At 46.7% G+C, this 20,833-nt stretch overlaps 1 protein-coding gene across 1 annotated transcript; it reads left to right on the plus strand.

Annotated features, from left to right (window-relative positions):
• Positions 1–10,390: 10,390 nt before the first annotated feature.
• LOC145350648 (endonuclease domain-containing 1 protein-like) lies at positions 10,391–13,534 on the plus strand. Its single transcript, XM_080199859.1, has 2 exons — positions 10,391–11,387; positions 12,622–13,534. Exons 1-2 carry the CDS (start codon positions 10,938–10,940, stop codon positions 13,255–13,257), a joined length of 1,086 nt encoding a protein of 361 aa, XP_080055985.1. The 5' UTR covers positions 10,391–10,937; the 3' UTR covers positions 13,258–13,534.
• The last annotated feature ends 7,299 nt before the right edge of the window (positions 13,535–20,833 follow it).

Below are 20,833 nucleotides of genomic sequence, written 5' to 3' on the forward strand. Positions count from 1 at the left end.
GCATTGGAGAGGGTACAAAAAAGATTGACCAGGATGTTGCCTGGTATGGAGAGCATTAACTATGGTGAGAGATTGGAGAAACTTGGTTTGTTCCCACTGGAGCAACGGAGGTTGAGGGGAGACCTGATAGAAGTCTACAAGAGGCACGGACAGAATGGATAGTCAGAAGCTTTTTCCCAGGGTGGAAGAGTCAATTACGAGGGGGCATATTTTAAGGTGTGAGGGGCAAGGTTTAAAGGAGATGTACGAGGCAGTTTTTTACACAGACTAGTGGGTGCCTGGGAGTCATTGCCAGAAGAGCCGGCGCTCCGACTGACACTGAGAAATCTGCAGCAGCGACTGGGAGTGGGCAAGATGTTTGTGAGCTGCAGAGGAACAAGTGCTGATGATGAAGCAGAGACCTTCAAAGAGGTGACTCTGCTGATCAAGGGGAAAATTCCCGCAAGAAACGGAGGGGAATCCATTGGGAGATGGTCATGGCTATTTGTAGTCTTGTGTTGTCCCCTTTTGGAGCTGGGTCTGAAATGATTTCAGTGACTGAGCTTTGCTAACTTGCGGTGAATTTTCACAATAACGACTTTTGAGTATCACATTGCTGGTGTCACATATCTAAACCACACGGCCAAGTTTCCAGACAAAGCGTTTGTCTTGTTTCCTCAGAATGTTAACGGCCGCTCTTCACGTGATCTCAGAACTTGTCACACTCAGTATTGGGACAGTATAAAGGAACAGAAAGAGGCCATTGGCCCCCTTGAGTCTCTTGTGCCATTCAATTAGCTTATAGTTGATCTGTATCTCAGCTCCATTCTGCCTGCTTGATTCCATTACTCTTAACACTCTCAATGAACAGAATAACCGTTGTTAAATTTTAAATGGAACTTTGACTTTATCAGTTTTTTTTGCTGGGGGGAGTGGTGGTGATGACGTGGGAGAGTTTGAGATTTCCATTACTCTTCACTCTCGGAAATACTTCCTTCTTTCACTTCTGACTGGCCCAGGTCTAATTTGAACACCCCCTTGTCCTGCCCTCCATACTCTGGCGCCTGTTTGGGTACACTGAGGGGGAATTTAGCATGGCCAATGCATCCTAACCAACACGTTTTTTAGACTGTGGGAGGAATGCCAAGCTGCTTAATCTTGCTGAAGTCTTGTTCTCAACCATAGGATCTTTTCACTCTCTCACCTGTGGACTTTCTTCCTTCAATCCGCAATATCGGATAGTCTAGTTCCCATTATCTTCTAGATCTCTCCCAGGGAAATCCAAATTCTAACCCCATCCCAGTTTGAATCCAAGAGAACTTGATTGCCAAAAATTACGAGAATCCCATTTTCAAAGGAGCCAAGTGACTAAAGGCTGCTGACTCAGGAATAGGAAATGTGTAGTCACAATGTTACGGGTTTACCATAGGCCACACAACTGCCAGTGGGAGATTGAGGAACTGAAATGTAGGCAGATTTTGGCAAGGTGTAAAAGTAACAGGGTTGTTGTGGTGGGAGATTTTAATTTTCCCCATATTGACTGGGACTCACTTAGTGCTAGGGGCGTGGATGGGGCAGAGTTTGTAAGGAGGGCTTCCTGAAACAGTATTTGGATAGTCCAACTAGGGAAGGGGCCGTATTGGACCTGGTATTGGAGAATGAGCCCTGCCAGCTGGTCAACGTTTCAGTAGGGGAGCATCTCAGGAATAGTGACCACAGTTCAGTAAGCTTTAAGGTACTGATGGATGAAGAAAGGTGTAGTCCTCAAGTTAAGGTGTTAACCTGGGGGAAGGCTAATTACAACAATATTAGGCAGGAACTGAAGAATGTAGATTGGGGACAGATGTTTGAGGGCAAATCAACATCTGGCATGTGGGAAGCTTTCAAGTGTAAGTCGATAGGGATTCGAGATCAGCACATTAATACAAGGATGAAGGATAAATATGCCAGTTTTGGGAACCTTGGATAATGAGAGATATTGTGAGCCGAGTCAAAGAGAAAAAGGAAGCATTTGTCAAAGCTAGGAGGCTGGGAACACACAAAGCAAGTGTGGAATAGAGGGAAAGTAGAAAGAAACTTAAGCAAGGAGTAAGAAGAGCTAAAAGGGGTGATGGCAAAGCAATGGCCAGCAGGATTAAGGAAAATCCCAAGGTTTTTTATACATATTTAAAGAGCAAGAGGGTAGCCAGGGAGAAGGTTGGCCCACACAAGGACAAGGAAGGGAATGCATGTGTGGAACCAGAGGAAATAGATGAGGTATTAAATGAGTACTTTGCGTCAGTATTCACCAAAGAGAAGGACTTGATGGATGATGAGTCTGGGAAAGGATGTGTAGATAGTTTGAGTCATGTTGAGATCAAAAAGGAGGCGGTATTGAGGTTCTTGAGAAACATTAAGGTAGACAAGTCCCCAGGGCCTGATGGGATATACCCCAGAATATTGAGAGAGGCAAGAGAGGAAATTGCTGGGGCCTTGAGAGAAATCCTTGTATCCTCACTGGCTATAGGGGAGGTGCCAGAGGATTGGAGAATTGCCAATGTTGTTCCTTTGTTTAAGAAGAGTAGGAAGAATAATGCAGATAATTACAGGCCAGTGAGCCTTACATCAATGGTAGGGAAATTATTGGAGAGGATTCGTTGAGACAGGATGTATTCCCAGTTGGAAATAAGTGGACGTATTAGGAAATATATAGTAAATGGCAGAAGCCTTAAGAGTATCGATAGGCAAAGGGATCTGGGTGTACAGGTACACAGGTCACTGAAATTGGCAATGCAGGTAGAGAAGGTGGTCAAGAAGGCATACGGCATGCTTGCATTCATCGGCTGGGGCATTGAGTTTAAAAATTAGCAAGCTGCTTTGCAGCTTTATAGAACCTTAGTTAGGCTGCACTTGGAATATAGTGTTCAATTCTGGTTGCCACACTACCAGAAGGATGTGGAGGCATTGGAGAGGGTACAGAAAAGATTGATCAGGATGTTGCCTGGTATGGAGAGCATTAACTATGGGAAGAAGTTGGAGAAACTTGGTTTGTTCTCACTGCAGCAACGGAGGTTGAGGGGAGACCTGATAGAAGCCTACAAGGGGCACGGACAGAATGGATAGTCAGAAGCTTTTTCCCGGAGTGGAAGAGTCAATTACGAGGGGGCATATTTTAAGATGTGAGGGGCAAGGTTTAAAGGAGATGTATGAGGCAGTTTTTTACACAGAGTAGTGGGTGCCTGGGAGTCATTGCCAGAAGAGCCGGCGCTCCGACTGACACTGAGAAATCTGCAGCAGCGACTGGGAGTGGGCAAGATGTTTGTGAGCTGCAGAGGAACAAGTGCTGATGATGAAGCAGAGACCTTCAAAGAGGTGACTCTGCTGATCAAGGGGAAAATTCCTGCAAGAAACGGAGGGGAATCCATTGGGAGGTGGTCATGGCTCTTTGCAGTCTTGTGTTGTCCCCTTTTGGAGCTGTGTCTGAAATGATTTCAGTGACTGAGTTTTGCTAACGTGCGGTGAATTTTCACAATAACGGCTTTTGAGTATCACATTGCTGGTGTCACATATCTAAACCACACGGCCAAGTTTCCAGACAAAGCGTTTGTCTTGTTTCCTCAGAATGTTAACGGCCACTCTTCACATGATCTCAGAACTTGTCACACTCAGTATTGGGACACTATAAAGGAACAGAAAGAGGCCATTGGCCCCCTTGAGTCTCTTGTGCCATTCAATTAGCTGATAGTTGATCTGTATCTCAGCTCCATTCTGCCCGCTTGATTCCATTACTCTTAACACTCTCAATGAACAGAATAACTGTTGTTAAATTTTAAATGGAACTTTGACTTTATCAGTTTTTTTGCCAGGGGGAGTGGTGGTGATGGCATGGGAGAGTTTGAGATTTCCATTACTCTTCACGCTCGGAAATACTTCCTACTTTCACTTCTGACTGGCCCAGGTCTAATTTGAACATCCCCTTGTCCTGCCCTCCATACTCTGGCGCCTGTTCGGGTACACTGAGGGGGAATTTAGCATGGCCAATGCACCCTAACCAACACGTTTTTTAGATTGTGGGAGGAATGCCAAGCTGCTTAATCTTGCTGAAGTCTTGTTCTCAATCATAGGATCTTTTCACTCTCTCACCTGTGGACTTTCTTCCTTCAATCCGCAATATCGGATAGTCTAGTTCCCATTATCTTCTAGATCTCTCCCAGGGAAATCCAAATTCTAACCCCATCCCAGTTTGAATCCAAGAGAACTTGATTGCTAAAAATTACGAGAATCCCATTTTCAACGGAGCCAAGTAACTAAAGGCTGCTGACTCAGGAATAGGAAAGGTGTAGTCACAATGTTACGGGTTTACTATAGGCCACACAACTGCCAGTGGGAGATTGAGGAACTGAAATGTAGGCAGATTTTGGCAAGGTGTAAAAGTAACAGGGTTGTTGTGGTGGGAGATTTTAATTTTCCCCATATTGACTGGGACTCACTTAGTGCTAGGGGCATGGATGGGGCAGAGTTTGTAAGGAGGACTTCCTGAAACAGTATTTGGATAGTCCAACTAGGGAAGGGGCCGTATTGGACCTGGTATTGGAGAATGAGCCCTGCCAGCTGGTCAACGTTTCAGTAGGGGAGCATTTCGGGAATAGTGACCACAGTTCAGTAAGCTTTAAGGTACTGATGGATAAAGAGAAGTGTAGTCCTCAAGTTAAGGTGTTAACCTGGGGGAAGGCTAATTACAACAATATTAGGCAGGAACTGAAGAATGTAGATTGGGGGCAGATGTTTGAGGGCAAATCAACATCTAGCATGTGGGAAGCTTTCAAGTGTAAGTCGATAGGGATTCAGGAACAGCACATTCCTACAAGGATGAAGGATAAATATGCAAGTTTTGGGAACCTTGGATAACGAGAGATATTGTGAGCCGAGTCAAAGAGAAAAAGGAAGCATTTGTCAAAGCTAGGAGGCTGGGAACACACAAAGCAAGTGTGGAATACAAGGATAGTAGAAAGAAACTTAAGCAAGGAGTAAGAAGAGCTAAAAGGGGTGATGAAAAAGCATTGGCCAGCAGGATTAAGGAAAATCCCAAGGTTTTTTATACATATTTAAAGAGCAAGAGGGTAGCCAGGGAGAAGGTTGGCCCACACAAGGACAAGGAAGGGAATGCATGTGTGGAGCCAGAGGAAATAGATGAGATATTAAATGAGTACTTTGCATCAGTATTCACCAAAGAGAAGGACTTGATGGATGATGAGTCTGGGAAAGGATGTGTAGATAGTTTGAGTCATGTTGAGATCAAAAAGGAGGCGGTATTGAGGTTCTTGAGAAACATTAAGGTAGACAAGTCCCCAGGGCCTGATGGGATATACCCCAGAATATTGAGAGAGGCAAGAGAGGAAATTGCTGGGGCCTTGAGAGAAATCCTTGTATCCTCACTGGCTATAGGGGAGGTGCCAGAGGATTGGAGAATTACCAATGTTGTTCCTTTGTTTAAGAAGAGTAGCAAGAATAATGCAGGTAATTACAGGCCGGTGAGCCTTACATCAATGGTAGGGAAATTATTGGAGAGGATTCGTCGAGACAGGATTTATTCCCACTTGGAAATAAGTGGACGTATTCGGAAATATATAGTAAATGGCAGAAGCCTTAAGAGTATCGATAGGCAAAGGGATCTGGGTGTACAGGTACACAGGTCACTGAAATTGGCAATGCAGGTGGAGAAGGTGGTCAAGAAGGCATACGGCATGCTTGCATTCATCGGCTGGGGCATTGAGTTTAAAAATTAGCAAGCTGTTTTGCAGCTTTATAGAACCTTAGTTAGGCTGCACTTGGAATATAGTGTTCAATTCTGGTTGCCACACTACCAGAAGGATGTGGAGGCATTGGAGAGGGTATAAAAAAGATTGACCAGGATGTTGCCTGGTATGGAGAGCATTAACTATGGTGAGAGGTTGGAGAAACTTGGTTTGTTCCCACTGGAGCAACGGAGGTTGAGGGGAGACCTGATAGAAGCCTACAAGGGGCACGGACAGAATGGATAGTCAGAAGCTTTTTCCCGGGGTGGAAGAGTCAATTACGAGGGGGCATATTTTAAGGTGTGAGGGGCAAGGTTTAAAGGAGATGTACGAGGCAGTTTTTTACACAGACTAGTGGGTGCCTGGAAGTCATTGCCAGAAGAGCCGGCGCTCCGACTGACAGTGAGAGAGCTGCAGCAGCGACTGGGAGTGGGCAAGATGTTTGTGAGCTGCAGAGGAACAAGTGCTGATGACGAAGCAGAGACCTTCAAAGAGGTGACTCTGCTGATCAAGGGGAAAATTCCCGCAAGAAACGGAGGGGAATCCATTGGGAGGTGGTCATGGCTCTTTGCAGTCTTGTGTTGTCCCCTTTTGGAGCTGGGTCTGAAATGATTTCAGTGACTGAGCTTTGCTAACTTGCGGCGAATTTTCACAATAACGACTTTTGAGTATCACATTGCTGGTGTCACATATCTAAACCACACGGCCAAGTTTCCAGACAAAGCGTTTGTCTTGTTTCCTCAGAATGTTAACGGCCGCTCTTCACGTGATCTCAGAACTTGTCACACTCAGTATTGGGACACTACAAAGGAACAGAAAGAGGCCATTGGCCCCCTTGAGTCTCTCGTGCCATTCAATTAGCTGATAGTTGGTCTGTATCTCAGCTCCATTCTACCCGCTTGATTCCATTACTCTTAACATACTCAATGAACAGAATAACTGTTGTTAAATTTTAAATGGAAGTTTGACTTTATCAGATTTTTTTGCCAGGGGCAGGTGGTGGCGTGGAAGAGTTTGAGATTTCCATTACTCTTCACGCTCGGAAATACTTCCTACTTTCACTTCTGACTGGCCCAGGTCTAATTTCAACATCCCCTTGTCCTGCCCTCCATACTCTGGCCCCTGTTTGGGTACACTGAGGGGGAATTTAGCATGGCCAATGCACCCTAACCAACACGTTTTTTAGATTGTGGGAGGAATGCCAAGCTGCTTAATCTTGCTGAAGTCTTGTTCTCAATCATAGGATCTTTTCACTCTCTCACCCATGGACTTTCTTCCTTCAGTTGACAATATCAGATACTCTAGTTCCCATTATCTTCTAGGAGATCTCTCCCAGGGAAATCCAAATTCCAACCCCATTCCAGTTTGAATCCAAGAGAACTTGATTGCCAAAAATTGCAAATGTTATGAGGATCCCATTTTCAATGGAACCAAATGACTGAAAACTGCTTCTCTCTCTCTCTGTGTCAGGGTAACAGAGCACAGGCCTTGTTTAAAAATATTTCTGGTCGTGGGATTGTATAACCAGGATTTTACAATCCCTTCCCATGGGGGGAAGGGGAGACAGACCATGGAGGAGCTATCAAATCCTGGTCTGTAACAAATTGCCTTTTGGTGATATAGAGTCATAGAGGTTAACAGCATGGAAACAGGCCCTTTCCGTTTTATATTAATTTAGCAAATCAGCAAGATCAAGGAGTCCATTTTGAGACTAATATTAGGTGGCTGCGAAAGAAGCCATTTTGTCTTGTGTAACTCCCAGTTATAAAATGTATTAATCTGAATTAATTAGTTACCAACAGGAGACAGATGACTTAGTGAGCACCGAGCCACAACTGAGCTATAGGGAGTCAATAATCGATCAGTAGCTATTTTCAAAGATTGGAGGAACTTGGTTTGTTCTCACTGGAGCAACAGAGGTTAATAGAAGTCTGTTATGAGAGACATGGACAGAGTGGATAATCAGAAGCTTTTTCCCAGGGTGGGAGAGTCAATTAGTAGGGGGCATATTTTAAGATGCGAGGGGCAATGTTTAAGGGAGATGTACGAGGCAGTTTTCTACACACAGAGTGGTGGGTGCCTGGAACTCGTTGCCGGGAAACATAGTGAAAGTGGGAGACAGTAGTGACTTTTAAGGGGCGTCTTGACTAATACGTGAATAGATTGGGAACAGAGGGATATGGTCCCCGGAAGGGGAGGGGGTTTTAATTAAGTCGGGCTTGGAGGGCTGAAGGGGATGTCCCTGTGCTGTAATTTTCTTTGTTCTTATGCAACAACAGACCACGCGGTACCTTGTCAAAGGCCTTGCTAAAGTCCATGTAGACAACCTCAACTGTACTGCCCTCATCGACTTTCTTGGTTACCCCTTCAAAAAACTCAATCAAATTTATAGGACACGATTTCCCAATCTCCAGCAGGGAACAAGCTGTTCTTGAATCGGTTGTTCTGTGATCTCAGACCTTTGCATCTTTTTCCCGATGGAAGAAGGTAGAAGAATGTCCGGGGTGCATGGGGTCATATGGTGGCTGCTTTTCCCAGGCAGTGGGAAGTGTGGACAGAGCCAATGGATGGGAGGTTGGTTTGTGTGATGGATTGGGCTAGATACACGACTTTTTGGAGTTCCTTGCAGTCTTGGGCAGAGCAGGAGCCCATACCAAGCTGTGATTCAACAGAAAGGATGCTTTCTGTGGTACACCTGTAAAAGTTGGTGAGAGTCATAGCTGACATGCCAAATTTCTCATTATTGAGCACTCATGCTGGATATTGAGCCTAAACCAGACATTCAGTGGGCGCCTGTGTACGTCCCACTGGTGACATTGACAGCAGCTGTACATCAGTGTGAACCTCAAAGGGGTGTCGGAAGTGAGCGGTCACAAGGCCCTTTCTTGTTAACCTGTCCAACACTCGAGAGGCACCAGGGAGAACGGTGGAGACACCAATAAGTACAGCTGGGGGTCAGGGTGGGGTCACTCTTGCTACATGGGGTTGGGGGGGATGGATGGGTCAGCTGCCTGAGACAATGGAGGGGGAACTGGAGAGCACCCAATGTCTGTTGTCCTTAAATCAGTGGCTCCTGCCAGGACAGCACAGGGGGCATGTTTGCCAACCAATCAGTACCCTTTTCCCATGCAGTGTAATTTGTTGCTCCCTTTGAAATTTGGCATTCTTGCATCTGTCCTGATGAGTGTGTGAGAGGTTTTGACAGCATGTCTCTTTTTACAATATGATCTTATATTCTTAACTTTATGTTCTACACATCACCTCCACCACCTCCCATCACCTGCCTGAGTGAGCGATTCCTGCTTCCATCGCCAGCTATGAAAGTTTGGGTTTCACTTAAAGGTTCAGCCCGATGTTTCAGGTCAATGAACTGATATCAGCCCTGGGAAAAATTAGGAATGTGATAACATTTAGCAAGTACAAAGAACAGAACGGAAGGTCTGCGATAGACTGGAAGACAGGAGGACTTAAATATCAAAAAGAGTTGGCAGTGCAGGAGAGTAGTAACGGGGCAAGTGAAGGGACAGAAAAATGTGTAGAGGAGGTGTGAATGGCAGAATGGTGAAAACCTGTCTTTGAAAAGCAAAAAGAAGAGTGAGACCGTAAAGAGAAAGAAAACAAAATGAGGACAGATGACTCAGGCTGAAATGTTGAACTCAGTCCCCAGGGCTGTGAGATGCCCAGCTGAAGGATGGGCTGTGTCCCTTGAGCTTATGTTGAGCTTCTCTGGGACACTGAAGCAAGCCCAGAGGTCAGTGAGAGAGAAAGGTGGAGAATTAACTGCCTTCCTGAACCACTGCAGACCATGTGGTGTAGGTACACCCTCAGTGCTGTTCAGGAGGGAGTGTCAACATATAAAGCATCCTTTCTGGTTGTATCACAGCTTGGTATGGTTCCTGCTCTGCCCAAGACCACAAGAAACCTCAAAGGGTAACTACAAAGTGAACGCAACCCAATGACAGTGAGGGAACAGCAATTATATTTCCAAGTCAGGATGGTTTGTGACTTGGAGGGAACTTGCAGATGGTGGTGTTCCCATGTGTCTGTCACCCTTGTCCTTCCAGGTGGTAGAGGTTGTCTGTTTGGAAGCTGCCATCAAAGGAACCTTGGAGACTTGCTGCATTTATATAGCACCTCTCATGTCCTTGGGAAGTTGTAAAGTGTAACGAGCCGGTGCTGTAATGTAGGAAATGCAGCAGCCAACTTGCACACAGAGAGTTCCAACAAGCAACAGTGAGAGAATTTTGAGACAGGCTTCCTGAGAGAAAGGACAAACGTAACATAATTTACCTTTGCATGTCCGCTATGACTCTCAATAACTTCCACAGGTGCACCATAGAAAGCATTCTTTCTGGTTGTATCACAGTTTGGTATGGGCTCCTGCTCTGTCCCAGACCACAAGAAACTATAAAGGGTGGTGAACATAACCCAGACCATCACGCAAACCAGTCTCCCTTCCATCGACTCTGTCTACACTTCCTGCTGCCTCGGAAAAGCAGCCAGCATAATTAAGGACCCCACGCACCCCGGACATTCCCTCTTCTACCTTCTTCCGTCAGGAAACAGTTACAAATGTCTGAGGTCACGTACCAACCGACTCAAGAACAGCTTCTTCCCTGCTGCCATCAGACCTTTGAATGGGTCTACCTCGCACTGAGTTGATCTTTCTCTACATCTTAGCTATGACTGTAACACTACATTCTGCACTCTCTCCTTTCCTTCTCTATGAGCGGTATGCTTTGTATAGTGCACAAGAAACAAACTTTTCACTGTATACTCATACTTGCGACAATAATAAATCAAGACAAATGACGGTGACATTATATTCCGCAACCTCTCCTTTCCTTCTCTATGAACGGTATTCTTTGTCTGTATAGTGTGCAAGAAGTGATACTTTAGACTGTATCCCAATACATGTGACAACAATTAATGAAATCAAATGACTGTAACGCTATTCCACACCCTCTCCTCTCCCCTAAATACTCTATGAACAGTATGCTTTGTCTGTACAGCGTGCAAGAAATAATACCTTTTACCGTGTCCCAACAACTGTGGCAATAATTAATCAGGTAAAATCAGGGTGGGGGTAGCCACAGACGCTACATCATGTGACGTCTTAAGAGAAACAACGAATAGAAGCTGAGGCAGAGGGCCAGCTATTTATTCAATCGCAGCCGATAGGTGATGCAGAGATACTTGAGAGGAAGTTGGAAATTTCTTAAACAGCTGGCACCTCTGCAAGGCTCAGTCTCACTCTGTGCAACTGAAGACAGAGCAGCAGAGAGAGAGAGTTTAACAATTCCAACCAGGAAGGGAATCTCATTCTGTGGGAACATGGGGACACCGATTCTGGTCTTATTCCTCCTCTCACCTCTCCTCAATCCCGGGCCAGTGCAGGGGGAAGTGATCCAGGATTTGAGCCAGTGTGACTGGTTCTTCGAGGGCAAGGTGCCACCGCAGGGATTCGACACTCAGAACCGCGTCAAGATCTGCCAGCGGTACAAGAACCACTATCACTTTGTAACGCTGTACCGGACAGACCTGCGGATCCCGGTCTACTCCGCTTACAGGTACCCCTGCACCCTGGGCGTGGACAAGAGGCTGAGACCCAGTCCGTGGTTTTACGAGCCGCAGGTAAGTGATTGGGACTGAAGGCTTCACCTTGTAGCAGAGACAGCCCAACACAGCTTGAGAACCACCATGAGCAACATTTGTCACAGAGCTTTCGGAGATCTCTTCACTTTGCTGTTTGGGAAATGAGAATTCCCAGGTTTCAAGGGGAATTCTGCTCCCATTGGTTGGCAAGGCAAATATAATTATTCGCCCGCCCCATAGAATCCCTACAGTGCAGAAGGAGGCCATTCAGCCCATTGAGTCTCCACTGACTCTCCCAAAGAGCATCTTATCCAGGTCCACAACCCTAGCCCTATTCCCCATAACCCTGAGCATTTACCATGGTCAATCTCCCTAACCTACACAGCTTGGACACTGAGGGGCAATTTACTACAGCCAATCAACCTAACCCACACATCTTTTAGACTGTGGGAGGAAACCAGAGTGCCCAGAGGAAACCCACTCAGGCATGGGGAGAATGTGCAAGCTGCATTCCATTTTATTTGGCAGTCTACGGTAAAAGTATTTAAAGTTTTTGAGTGGAGGGAGGCAGCGTGAGAACTTGCATTTGGAGTGTGCCCTCAGGACATCTCAAAGTGCAAAGCAAGATCCCACAAACACCAAAGGGTGAGATTTTCACTGATGTCAAAATCCATCCTTACAGAGTTCAAATCATAGGATGCCTACAGTGTAGAAGGAGGTCATTCAACCCATTGAGTCTGCACCAACTCTGGCAGAGCAATCATACCCAAGCCCACCCACCTACCCTATTCCCATAACCCTACATTTGTCCCTGTAGTCCCACATATTTACTCCAGTAATCCCCCTACACATCTTGGGATACTAAGGAGCAATTTAGCATGGCCAATACACCTAGTCTGCAGATCTTTGGGCTGTGGGAGGAAACCCACACAGACACGAAGAGAATGTGCAAACTCCACACAGACAGCGTCCCGTGCCGGGAATCGAACCCAGGACCCTGGCGCTGTGAAGCAGCAGTGCTAACCACTGTGCTACCGATTGGCTACCCGTCCTAATATCTATTCTGTGCTTTGGTAGGATGAAAAAAGATTTTAAAAGTTACTCCCGTTAACCCACAATTTATTTCGCGGCCGCGTGTAATCGCTGGACTGGGGGTAGCAGCTCGATCTGTGAAAAGGGGGAAATGTTTGTTGCGGTTTATGAGTTTTCTCTCGCTCGCTCATTTTGTAAGTTTGTGAATATTTCCTGACGTGTTATTTTCTGCTGGTTTTAGATCGATGATCCACATGCCTCGGCTGAAATGATAAGCAGCAACGGCACTACCAGTGCTCATCAGGCGGTGGATGCAGATTATGTGGGTTCAGGATACGATCGAGGTCACCTCTACCCCTTCTTCTTTAATAAGAAGGACAGTGCGACAGCCACCTGTACCCTCACCAATGCAGTCCCGCAGAAGCGCAAAGCCAATGAGAACTGGGCAAAAGAGGCAGAATCCACAGTTTTGACCTTGGCCAAGATATGCCACAAATCCCGCCGCTCCATGTACGTGGTGACGGGTTCGGCCAATTCCACCAACATCAAACTGAAGGACAAGATCATGGTGCCCGAGGCAGCCTGGACTGCCCTTTGCTGCACCTTTCCTCCCGCCCAGAATAATGACCCCTGTCTCAATAGCAAGGTGGTGTCAGCGGAGCGGAGTCCGTCGAGGGTGTACAATAAAGACTTTTCTGCCGCGTTCCTGAAACGGATGGAGCCAGAAGAGCCGGCGTTCCGACTGCGGGTGAGAGAGCTGCAGCAGCGACTGGGAGTGGGCAAGATTTTTACGAGCTGCAGAGGGACAAGTGCTGATGACGAAGCAGAGACCTTCAAAGAGGTGACTCTGCTGATCAAGGGGGAAATTCCCGATTAAAAAGAGGGGATCCCATTAGGAGATGGCCATGGCTCTTTGCAGTCTTGTGTTGTCTCCTTTCGGAGCTGGGGCTGAAATGATTTCAGTGGCTGAGCTTTGCTAGCTTGCAGCGAATTTTCGCTATAACAAATTTCGAGTATCACATTGCTGGTGTCACGTCGCTAAACCACACGGCCAAGTTTCCAGACAAAGTGTTTGACATGTTTCCTCAGAATGTTAACGGCCACTCTTCATGTGATCTCAGAACTTGTCACACTTAGCATTAGGGGGTTTTACAAGAAGGTCAGCATGGGCAAATTGGGCTGAAGGGCCTGTTTCCATGCTGTTAACCTCTATGACTCTATAACACCAAAAGGCAATTTGTTACAGACCAGGATTTTATAGCTCCTCCGTGGTGTGTCTCCCCTTCCCCCTTTGGGAGGGGATTGTAAAATCCTGGTTATAGAATTCCATGACCAGGAATATTCTTAAACAAGGCCTGTGCTCTGTTACCCTGACACACACAGAGAAAGAAGCAGTCGTCAGTCACTTGGCTCCGTTGAAAATGGGATTTTCGTAACATTTGCAATTTCAAATTCATTCAGATCCAGATTAGGATGGGTTAGAATTTGGATTTCAATGAGAGAGATCTCCTAGAAGGGAACTAGATGATCCAATATTGTAGAATGAAGGAGGAAAGTCCACAGGTAAGAGAGGAAAAAGATCCTATGATTGAGAACAAGCCTTCAGCAGGATTAAGCAGCTCAATGTAGGGACAGAAAGAGGCCATTCAGCCCCTTGAGTCTCTTGTGCTATTTAATTAGCTGATCTGTAACTCTACTCCATTCTGCCCACTACTCCATTACTCTTAACACTCCCAATGAGCAGCAGAGCCTCAGTTTTTAACTTCTAAATGGAACTTTGACTTCATCAATTTTTCTTAGGTGTGGAAAGCAGGGGGAGTAGGGGTGGGGTGGGTGGGAAAGTTCCAGATTTCCATTACTCTTCATGCTAGGAAGAATTTCCATCTTTCACTTCTGAATGGCCCTGGTCTAATTTCAACATCCCCTTTGTCCTGATCTCCACACCCCGGCGCCTGTTTGGGTACACTGAGGGAGAATTTAGCATGGCCAATGCACCCTAACCACCACGTCTTTCGGACTGTGGGAGGAATACCAAGCTGCTATATCCTGTTGAAGGCTTCTTCCCAGTTATGGGATCTTTTCCCTCTCTCGCGCATGGTCTATCCTCCTTCAGTCCACAATATCGGATAGTCTAGTTCCCATCATCTCCTCTGAGATCTCTTCCAGTGAAATCCAAATTCGAACCCCATCCCAGTCTGAATCCTAGAGAATTTGACTGCCAAAAATTGCGAATGTTACGAGAATCCCATTTTCAACAGATCCAAGTCACTGAAGATTGCTTCTCTCTGTGTCAGGGTAACAGAGCACAGGCCTTGTTTAAAAATACGGAACTCTATAGCCAGGATTTTACAATCCCCTCCCATGGGAGGAAGGGGAGACACACCATGGAGGAGCTATAAAATCCTGGTCTGTAACAAATTGCCCTTTTGGTGTTATAGAGTCATAGAAGTTAACAGCACGGAATCAGGCCCTTTGGCCCAACTTGTCCATGCTGCCCTTTTTTTAAACCCCTAAGCTAGTCCCAATTGCCCACATTTGGCCCATATCCCTCTACAACCATCTTACCCATGTAACCGTATAAATGCTTTTTAAAGACAAAATTGTACCCGCCTCTACTAATACCTCGGGCAGCTTGTTCCAGACACTCACCATTCCCTGTGTGAAAAAGTTGCCCTTCTGAACACTTTTGTATCTCTCCCCTCTCACTTCGAAAGTATGCCCTCTAGTTTTAGACTCTCCTACCTTTGGGAAAAGACATTAACTATCTAGCTGATCTATGCCCCTCGTTATTTTATAGACCTCTATAAGATCATTCCTAAGATTCCTACACTCCAGAGGAAAAAGTCCTGGTCTATCCAATCTCTCCTTCTAACTCAAACAATCAGCTCCCGATAGCACCCTAGTAAATCTCTTCTGCACTCTTTCTAGTTTAATAATATCCTTTCTATAATAGGGTGACCAGAACTGTACACAGTATTCCAAGTATGGCCATACCAATGTCTTGTACAACTTCAACAAGACATCCCAATTCCTGTATTCAATGTTCTGACCAATGAAACCAAGCATGCCTTCTTCACTATTCTGTCTACCTGTGCCTCCACTTTCAAGGAGCTATGAACCTGTACCATTAGATCTCTTTGTTCTGTAACTCTCCCCAGTGCCCTATGATTAACTGAGTAAGTCCTGCCCTAGTTCAATCTACCAAAATGCATCACCTTGCATTTGTCTAAATTAAACACCATCTGCCATTCGTCAGCCCACTGGCCCAATCGATCAAGATCCAGTTGCAATCCAAGATAACCTTCTTCACTGTCCACTATGCCACCAATCTTGGTGCCATTTGCAAACTTACTAACCATGCCTCCTATACTCTCATCCAAATCATTGTGCAGCTGGTTCAATTTCTCATTCAAGAGGTGTAAATGGGTCTGGACAGAGTTCAAATACAATGTGACCATTTTCAGGCCATTTCCGTTTCATATTAATTTAACAAACCAGCAAGGTCAAGGAGGCCACTTTGAGGCTAATGTTAGGCGGCTGCGAAAGAAGCCAGTTTGTACTTTGTAACTCACAGTTAAATGTATTAATCCGAATTGCTGCATTAATTAGTTACCAACAGGAGACAGATGACTTAGTGAGCACCGAGCCACAACTGAGTGATTATTGACTCCCTAAAAATCAGTAGCTATTTTCAAAAATCTGTAAACCCGTTTTAAGGTCACTACTCAAAGGGTGGTGAATCTCTGGAATTCTCTGCCCGTTGAAGTGGTGGAGGCTGCCTCGCTAAATATTTTTAAGACGCGGGTTGATGGGTTTTTGATAAGAGAGGGGATTAAGGGTTATGGGGAGAGGGCGGGAATGTGGAACTGAGCCACGACAGATCAGCCATGATCTTATTGAATGGCGGGGCAGGCTCGAAGGGCTAGATGGCCTACTTCTGCTCCTATTTCTTACGTTCTTATGTTTATGTTAATTAGCCATTGTAGCTTTTGTGTATGGGAAAGGAATGTGTGATTGGGCAAAGTGTGCTGGCAAAAAACCTCCCCCGACCACCTCAAGCAGAGCAAGATGACCTCCCAGAGAGCATTGCATGAATAGAAAGTGTCCACAATTGGATCTATGTAGCAGCTCTAATGTACTTTGGCCCAGGTTAATGAGTGCAAGTTACCATAAAAACAGGGACCACAGTTGAATCAGTTCAGAGATAAAATTGACCGATTATCGAATTAGTGAGTCCCAATTTGAGATGAGGTTCTGGTCATTGAAGGGTTAAAAGCAGAGGCTCTGGGGAGTGTGGGGGTGGGGGTGGGGGTGGGGGGGGGGGGGGGGGCAGGGGCTTCCTTATTAGCTGGCCACTTATTGAAAATCTCCAGAGACACGATTACTACCGGCACAGCGGGGCAGCACAGTGGTACAGTGGTTAGCATTGCTGTCTCACTGCTCCGGGAGCCTGGGTCCGATTCCCGGCTTGGTCAACGGTCTGTGCGGAGCTTGCACATTCTCCCCGTGTCTGCGTGGGTTTGCTCCGGGTGCTCCGGTTTCCTCCCACGCTCCAAAGATGTGCGGGTTACGTGAACTGGCCGTGCTAAATTGCCATCTTGTGTCTGGGAGACTAGTTAGGGTAAATGTGTGTGGTTACTTTGAGAGGGCCTGGGTGGGATTGTGGTCGGTGGACACTCGATGGGCCGAACGGCCTTCTTCTGCGCTGTAGCACTCTCTAATTCTGGAAGAATTACTGTCAAAGAAGTTAGTGTTTCTATAGCTTCATCTTCTGCTTGGAAGTATAAAGAGCCAAAGCCTTAATGCTTAATAAACTACTTTAAAAATGTGCTATATCTAAAGTTCTGCTTTAGATGGATGTCTTGTGTGAACTTATTGAATGGGTGAGGTGACTGAAATCGATTAAGTTGCAGGAGGCGTTACAGTGGTTAACACTGCTGCCTCACAGCGCCAGAGACCCTGGTTCGATTCTGGCGCTTGGGTCAATGTCTGTGCGGCGTCTGCATGTTCTCCCTGTATCTCCGTGGGTTCTCTCCGGGTGCTCCGGTTTCCTCCCACAGTCCGAAAGACCTGCTGGTTAGGTGCTAAATTCTCCCTCGGCGTACCTGAACAGGCGCCAGACTGGGGAATTTTCACAGTAACTTCATTGCAGTGTTAACGTGAGCCCACTTGTGACGCTAATTAAAAAAAGCTTTAACTTCATTTTTCTGTTGGGTTACGGGATCAGATATCGGGGCTGGGATTTTCCGACTGTTCACGATTTTCCCATCCCGCTGCAGTGAATGGAGGTTTGGCTGGCTGCCGAGTTTTCCATGGTCGCTGCGGAGGGGGGTGGTGTGAACGGGTGGTAAGATTGCACCCCCTAGCTTCACAGTGGGGAAAAAAAAACTGATCGAAAGCGACAAATAGATCGGGATAAAGGACGTGACGGAAGGGCGGAATCCTGAGCCGCGGCATTGGCAACACCCGCTCAAAATCCGGAGGGTTGTGAAAAACGCAACTCTCACCGGCAAGGAAATTTAGAATCAAGTCCATTGTGGGAAACATCGTTTTAATACGTAGATTTGGATTGGATTTATTACTGTCACATGTATTAGTATATAGTGAAAAGAATTGTTTCTTACACGCTACACGGACAAAGCATACTGTTCATAGAGAAGGGAAGGAGAGAGAGCACAATGTAGTGTTACTGTCATAGCTCGGGTGTAGAGAAGGATCAACTTAAAGGGAGGTAGGTCCGTTCAAAAGTCTGACGGCAGCAGGGAAGAAGCTGCTCTTGAGCCGGTTGGTATGTGTATCTTTGTCCCCGACAGAAGAAGGTAGAAGAGAGAATGTCCGGGGCGCGGGGAGTCCTGAATTTTGCTGGTCGCTTTCCCGAGGCAGCGGGAAGTGTAGACAGAGTCAATGGATGGGAGGCTGGTTTGCCTGATGGTCTGGGCTACATTCACGACCTTTTGTAGTTCCTTGCGGTCTTGGGCAGAGCAGGAGCCCATACCAAGCTGTGATACAACCAGAAAGGATGCTTTCTGTGGTGCATCTGTAAAAGTTGGTGAGAGTCGTAGCTGACAGGCTGAGTTTCTCATTACTCAGCACTCGTGCTGGGCATTGAGCCTGTGTACGTCACACTGGCGCCATCCACAACACAGCTGTACGTCAGTGTGAACCTCCGAGGGGGATGCCAGAGGTGAGCACACACGCACCTCCTCCTCGTTGACCTGCCCAACACTCGAGGGCCACCGGGGGGGGTGGGGGGAATGCTGGAGACGCCGATAGGTACAGCTGGGGGCTGGGGTGGGGCCACTCTCAGTGTACGGAAGATGCCATGAGACAACGGAGGCTCAGCACTACTCGCCCTGGTGGGAAATAATGAGGGTGGGGTGCTGACTTCCCCACTGCCATCCCCTGGGATCGACCTGGAACAGGAGTTTCCCAGTGTTTGCAGCGATTAAGCTGTGCCGGTGGGGGGAGGTGGATCAGAGGGGGTGCAGCGTGGTGTGATACTCATGGGTAAAAAGATTTTAACTAACGAGGCAGAAGATTCAGACAGACAACACGCCGGCAACATTTTGGTGGGAATCACTCCCAGAACCGTCATTGCCAAACTCTTGTAAGATTGCTCGTTTGGTTAGTAAATGTAGTGTGTGTACAAACCCGAGGTGATGAGGCCATTTCGATGCCGATGCTTCCTTTCCATTGCAGAGACAAACTGGAGTGGGCGTCCAACTCAGACTTTCAAACACCCCAGTCGGGATAAAAGCAAGGTGCTGCGGATGCTGGGATCTGAAACCAAATGCTGGAAAATCTCAGCAAAATCTTCCGGCTGCTTTCCATTTTAACACACGGTCCAGCTCCCATGTCCACAGGTCTGTCCCTGACCTGCTGCAATGTTCCAATGAAGCTCAACGCAAACTGAAGGAACAGCATCCCATCATCCGGTGGGGCGCTTTACAGCCTTCCCATCTCAACATCGAATTCAACAACTTCAGGCAATTAGCTCGATCCCACCTCGATCCCTTTGTGTTCACTATTTAAATCTTTTTTTTACTGTTTTCTACCTTTTGTTTCTTTGTTGTCTTTCTTCATTTTTCTTTCCCCTCTACTTCATCCCCCTTCCCTTAACTTTCCTCCCCCCGCTTCCCCTTTTCTACATTCTACCTCTGTCCCATTTCACCCACCCTCCAACATCTTCACCTGTTGCAGCTTCTCTGCCGTTTGCCCGTCCACGCCCTTTATTCTCTCCGTGGGCTGCCATCAGCAGCCTTTCTCCCTGGTTTCTGTGGCTGTTACTCATCTTTGGTTCCCTCCCCCTACAGTATAAACATCTCCCACTTCCTGAGCCTTTTGGCTTTGACAAAGGGTCATTTAGACTTAAAACATCAGCTCGTTTCTCTCCTGCTAAGATTTTCCAGCATCTTCTCTTTTGACCCGATTTGGAATGTTTGATAAAGGAATTCTCGTTCTGGAATGTTACTGCCTCCACACAGAAAGAAAGTCAGTGGTAAAGTGTGGAAGGCTTCTGGCATAGAACATAGAACATAGAACGCTACAGCACACACAGGCCCTTCGGCCCACAAGTTGCGCCGATCTATACCTACCAGGCCATAGAACTATCTGTAACTCCCAATCCCATCAGATCCCGTATACTCATCCAGAAGTCTTTTAAAAGACCCCAGCGAGTTCGCCTCTACCGCCACTGACAGCAGCCGATTCCATTCACTCATCACCCTCTGAGTGAAAAACTTACCCCGAGCATCTCCTCTGTACCTGCTCCCCAGCACCTTAAACCTGGGTCCTCTCGTAGCGACCATTTCAGCCCTTGGAAATAGCCTCTGAGAATCCACCCTATCTATTCCTCTCAACATCTTATAAACCTCTATCAGGTCACCTCTCAACCTCCGTCTCTCCAGGGAGAAGAGTCCCAGCTCCCTCAACCTATCTTCATAAGGCATGCCTCCCAATCCAGGCAACATCCTTGTAAATCTCCTCTGCACCCTTTCAATAGCTCCCACATCCTTCCTGTAGTGAGGCGACCAGAACTGCGCACAGCACTCCAAGTGGGGTCTGACAAGGGTCTTATAAAGTTGCAGCATTACCTCCTGACTCCAAAACTCAATCCCTCGATTAATGAAGGCCAGTACACCATACGCCTTCTTGACCACATCCTCCACCTGCGAGGCCGATTTAAGAGTCCTATGGACCCAGACCCCAAGATCCTTCTGCTCCTCTGCACTGCTAAGAGTCCTACCCTTGATATTGTACTCCTGCATCCTGTTGGTCCTGCCAAAATGGACCACTACACATTTCTCTGCGTTGAAGCCCATCTGCCACTTCTCTGCCCAGCCTTGCATCCTATCTATGTCACGCTGCAACTTCTGACATCCCTCCAGACCATCCACAACACCACCAACCTTCGTATCGTCGACAAACTTACTAACCCATCCCTCCACTTCCTC

The sequence above is a fragment of the Carcharhinus amblyrhynchos genome, chromosome 12 (genome assembly GCF_965287045.1).
Source record: "Carcharhinus amblyrhynchos chromosome 12, sCarAmb.v2.hapA, whole genome shotgun sequence".
In the NCBI taxonomy this organism is placed as follows: domain Eukaryota; kingdom Metazoa; phylum Chordata; class Chondrichthyes; order Carcharhiniformes; family Carcharhinidae; genus Carcharhinus; species Carcharhinus amblyrhynchos.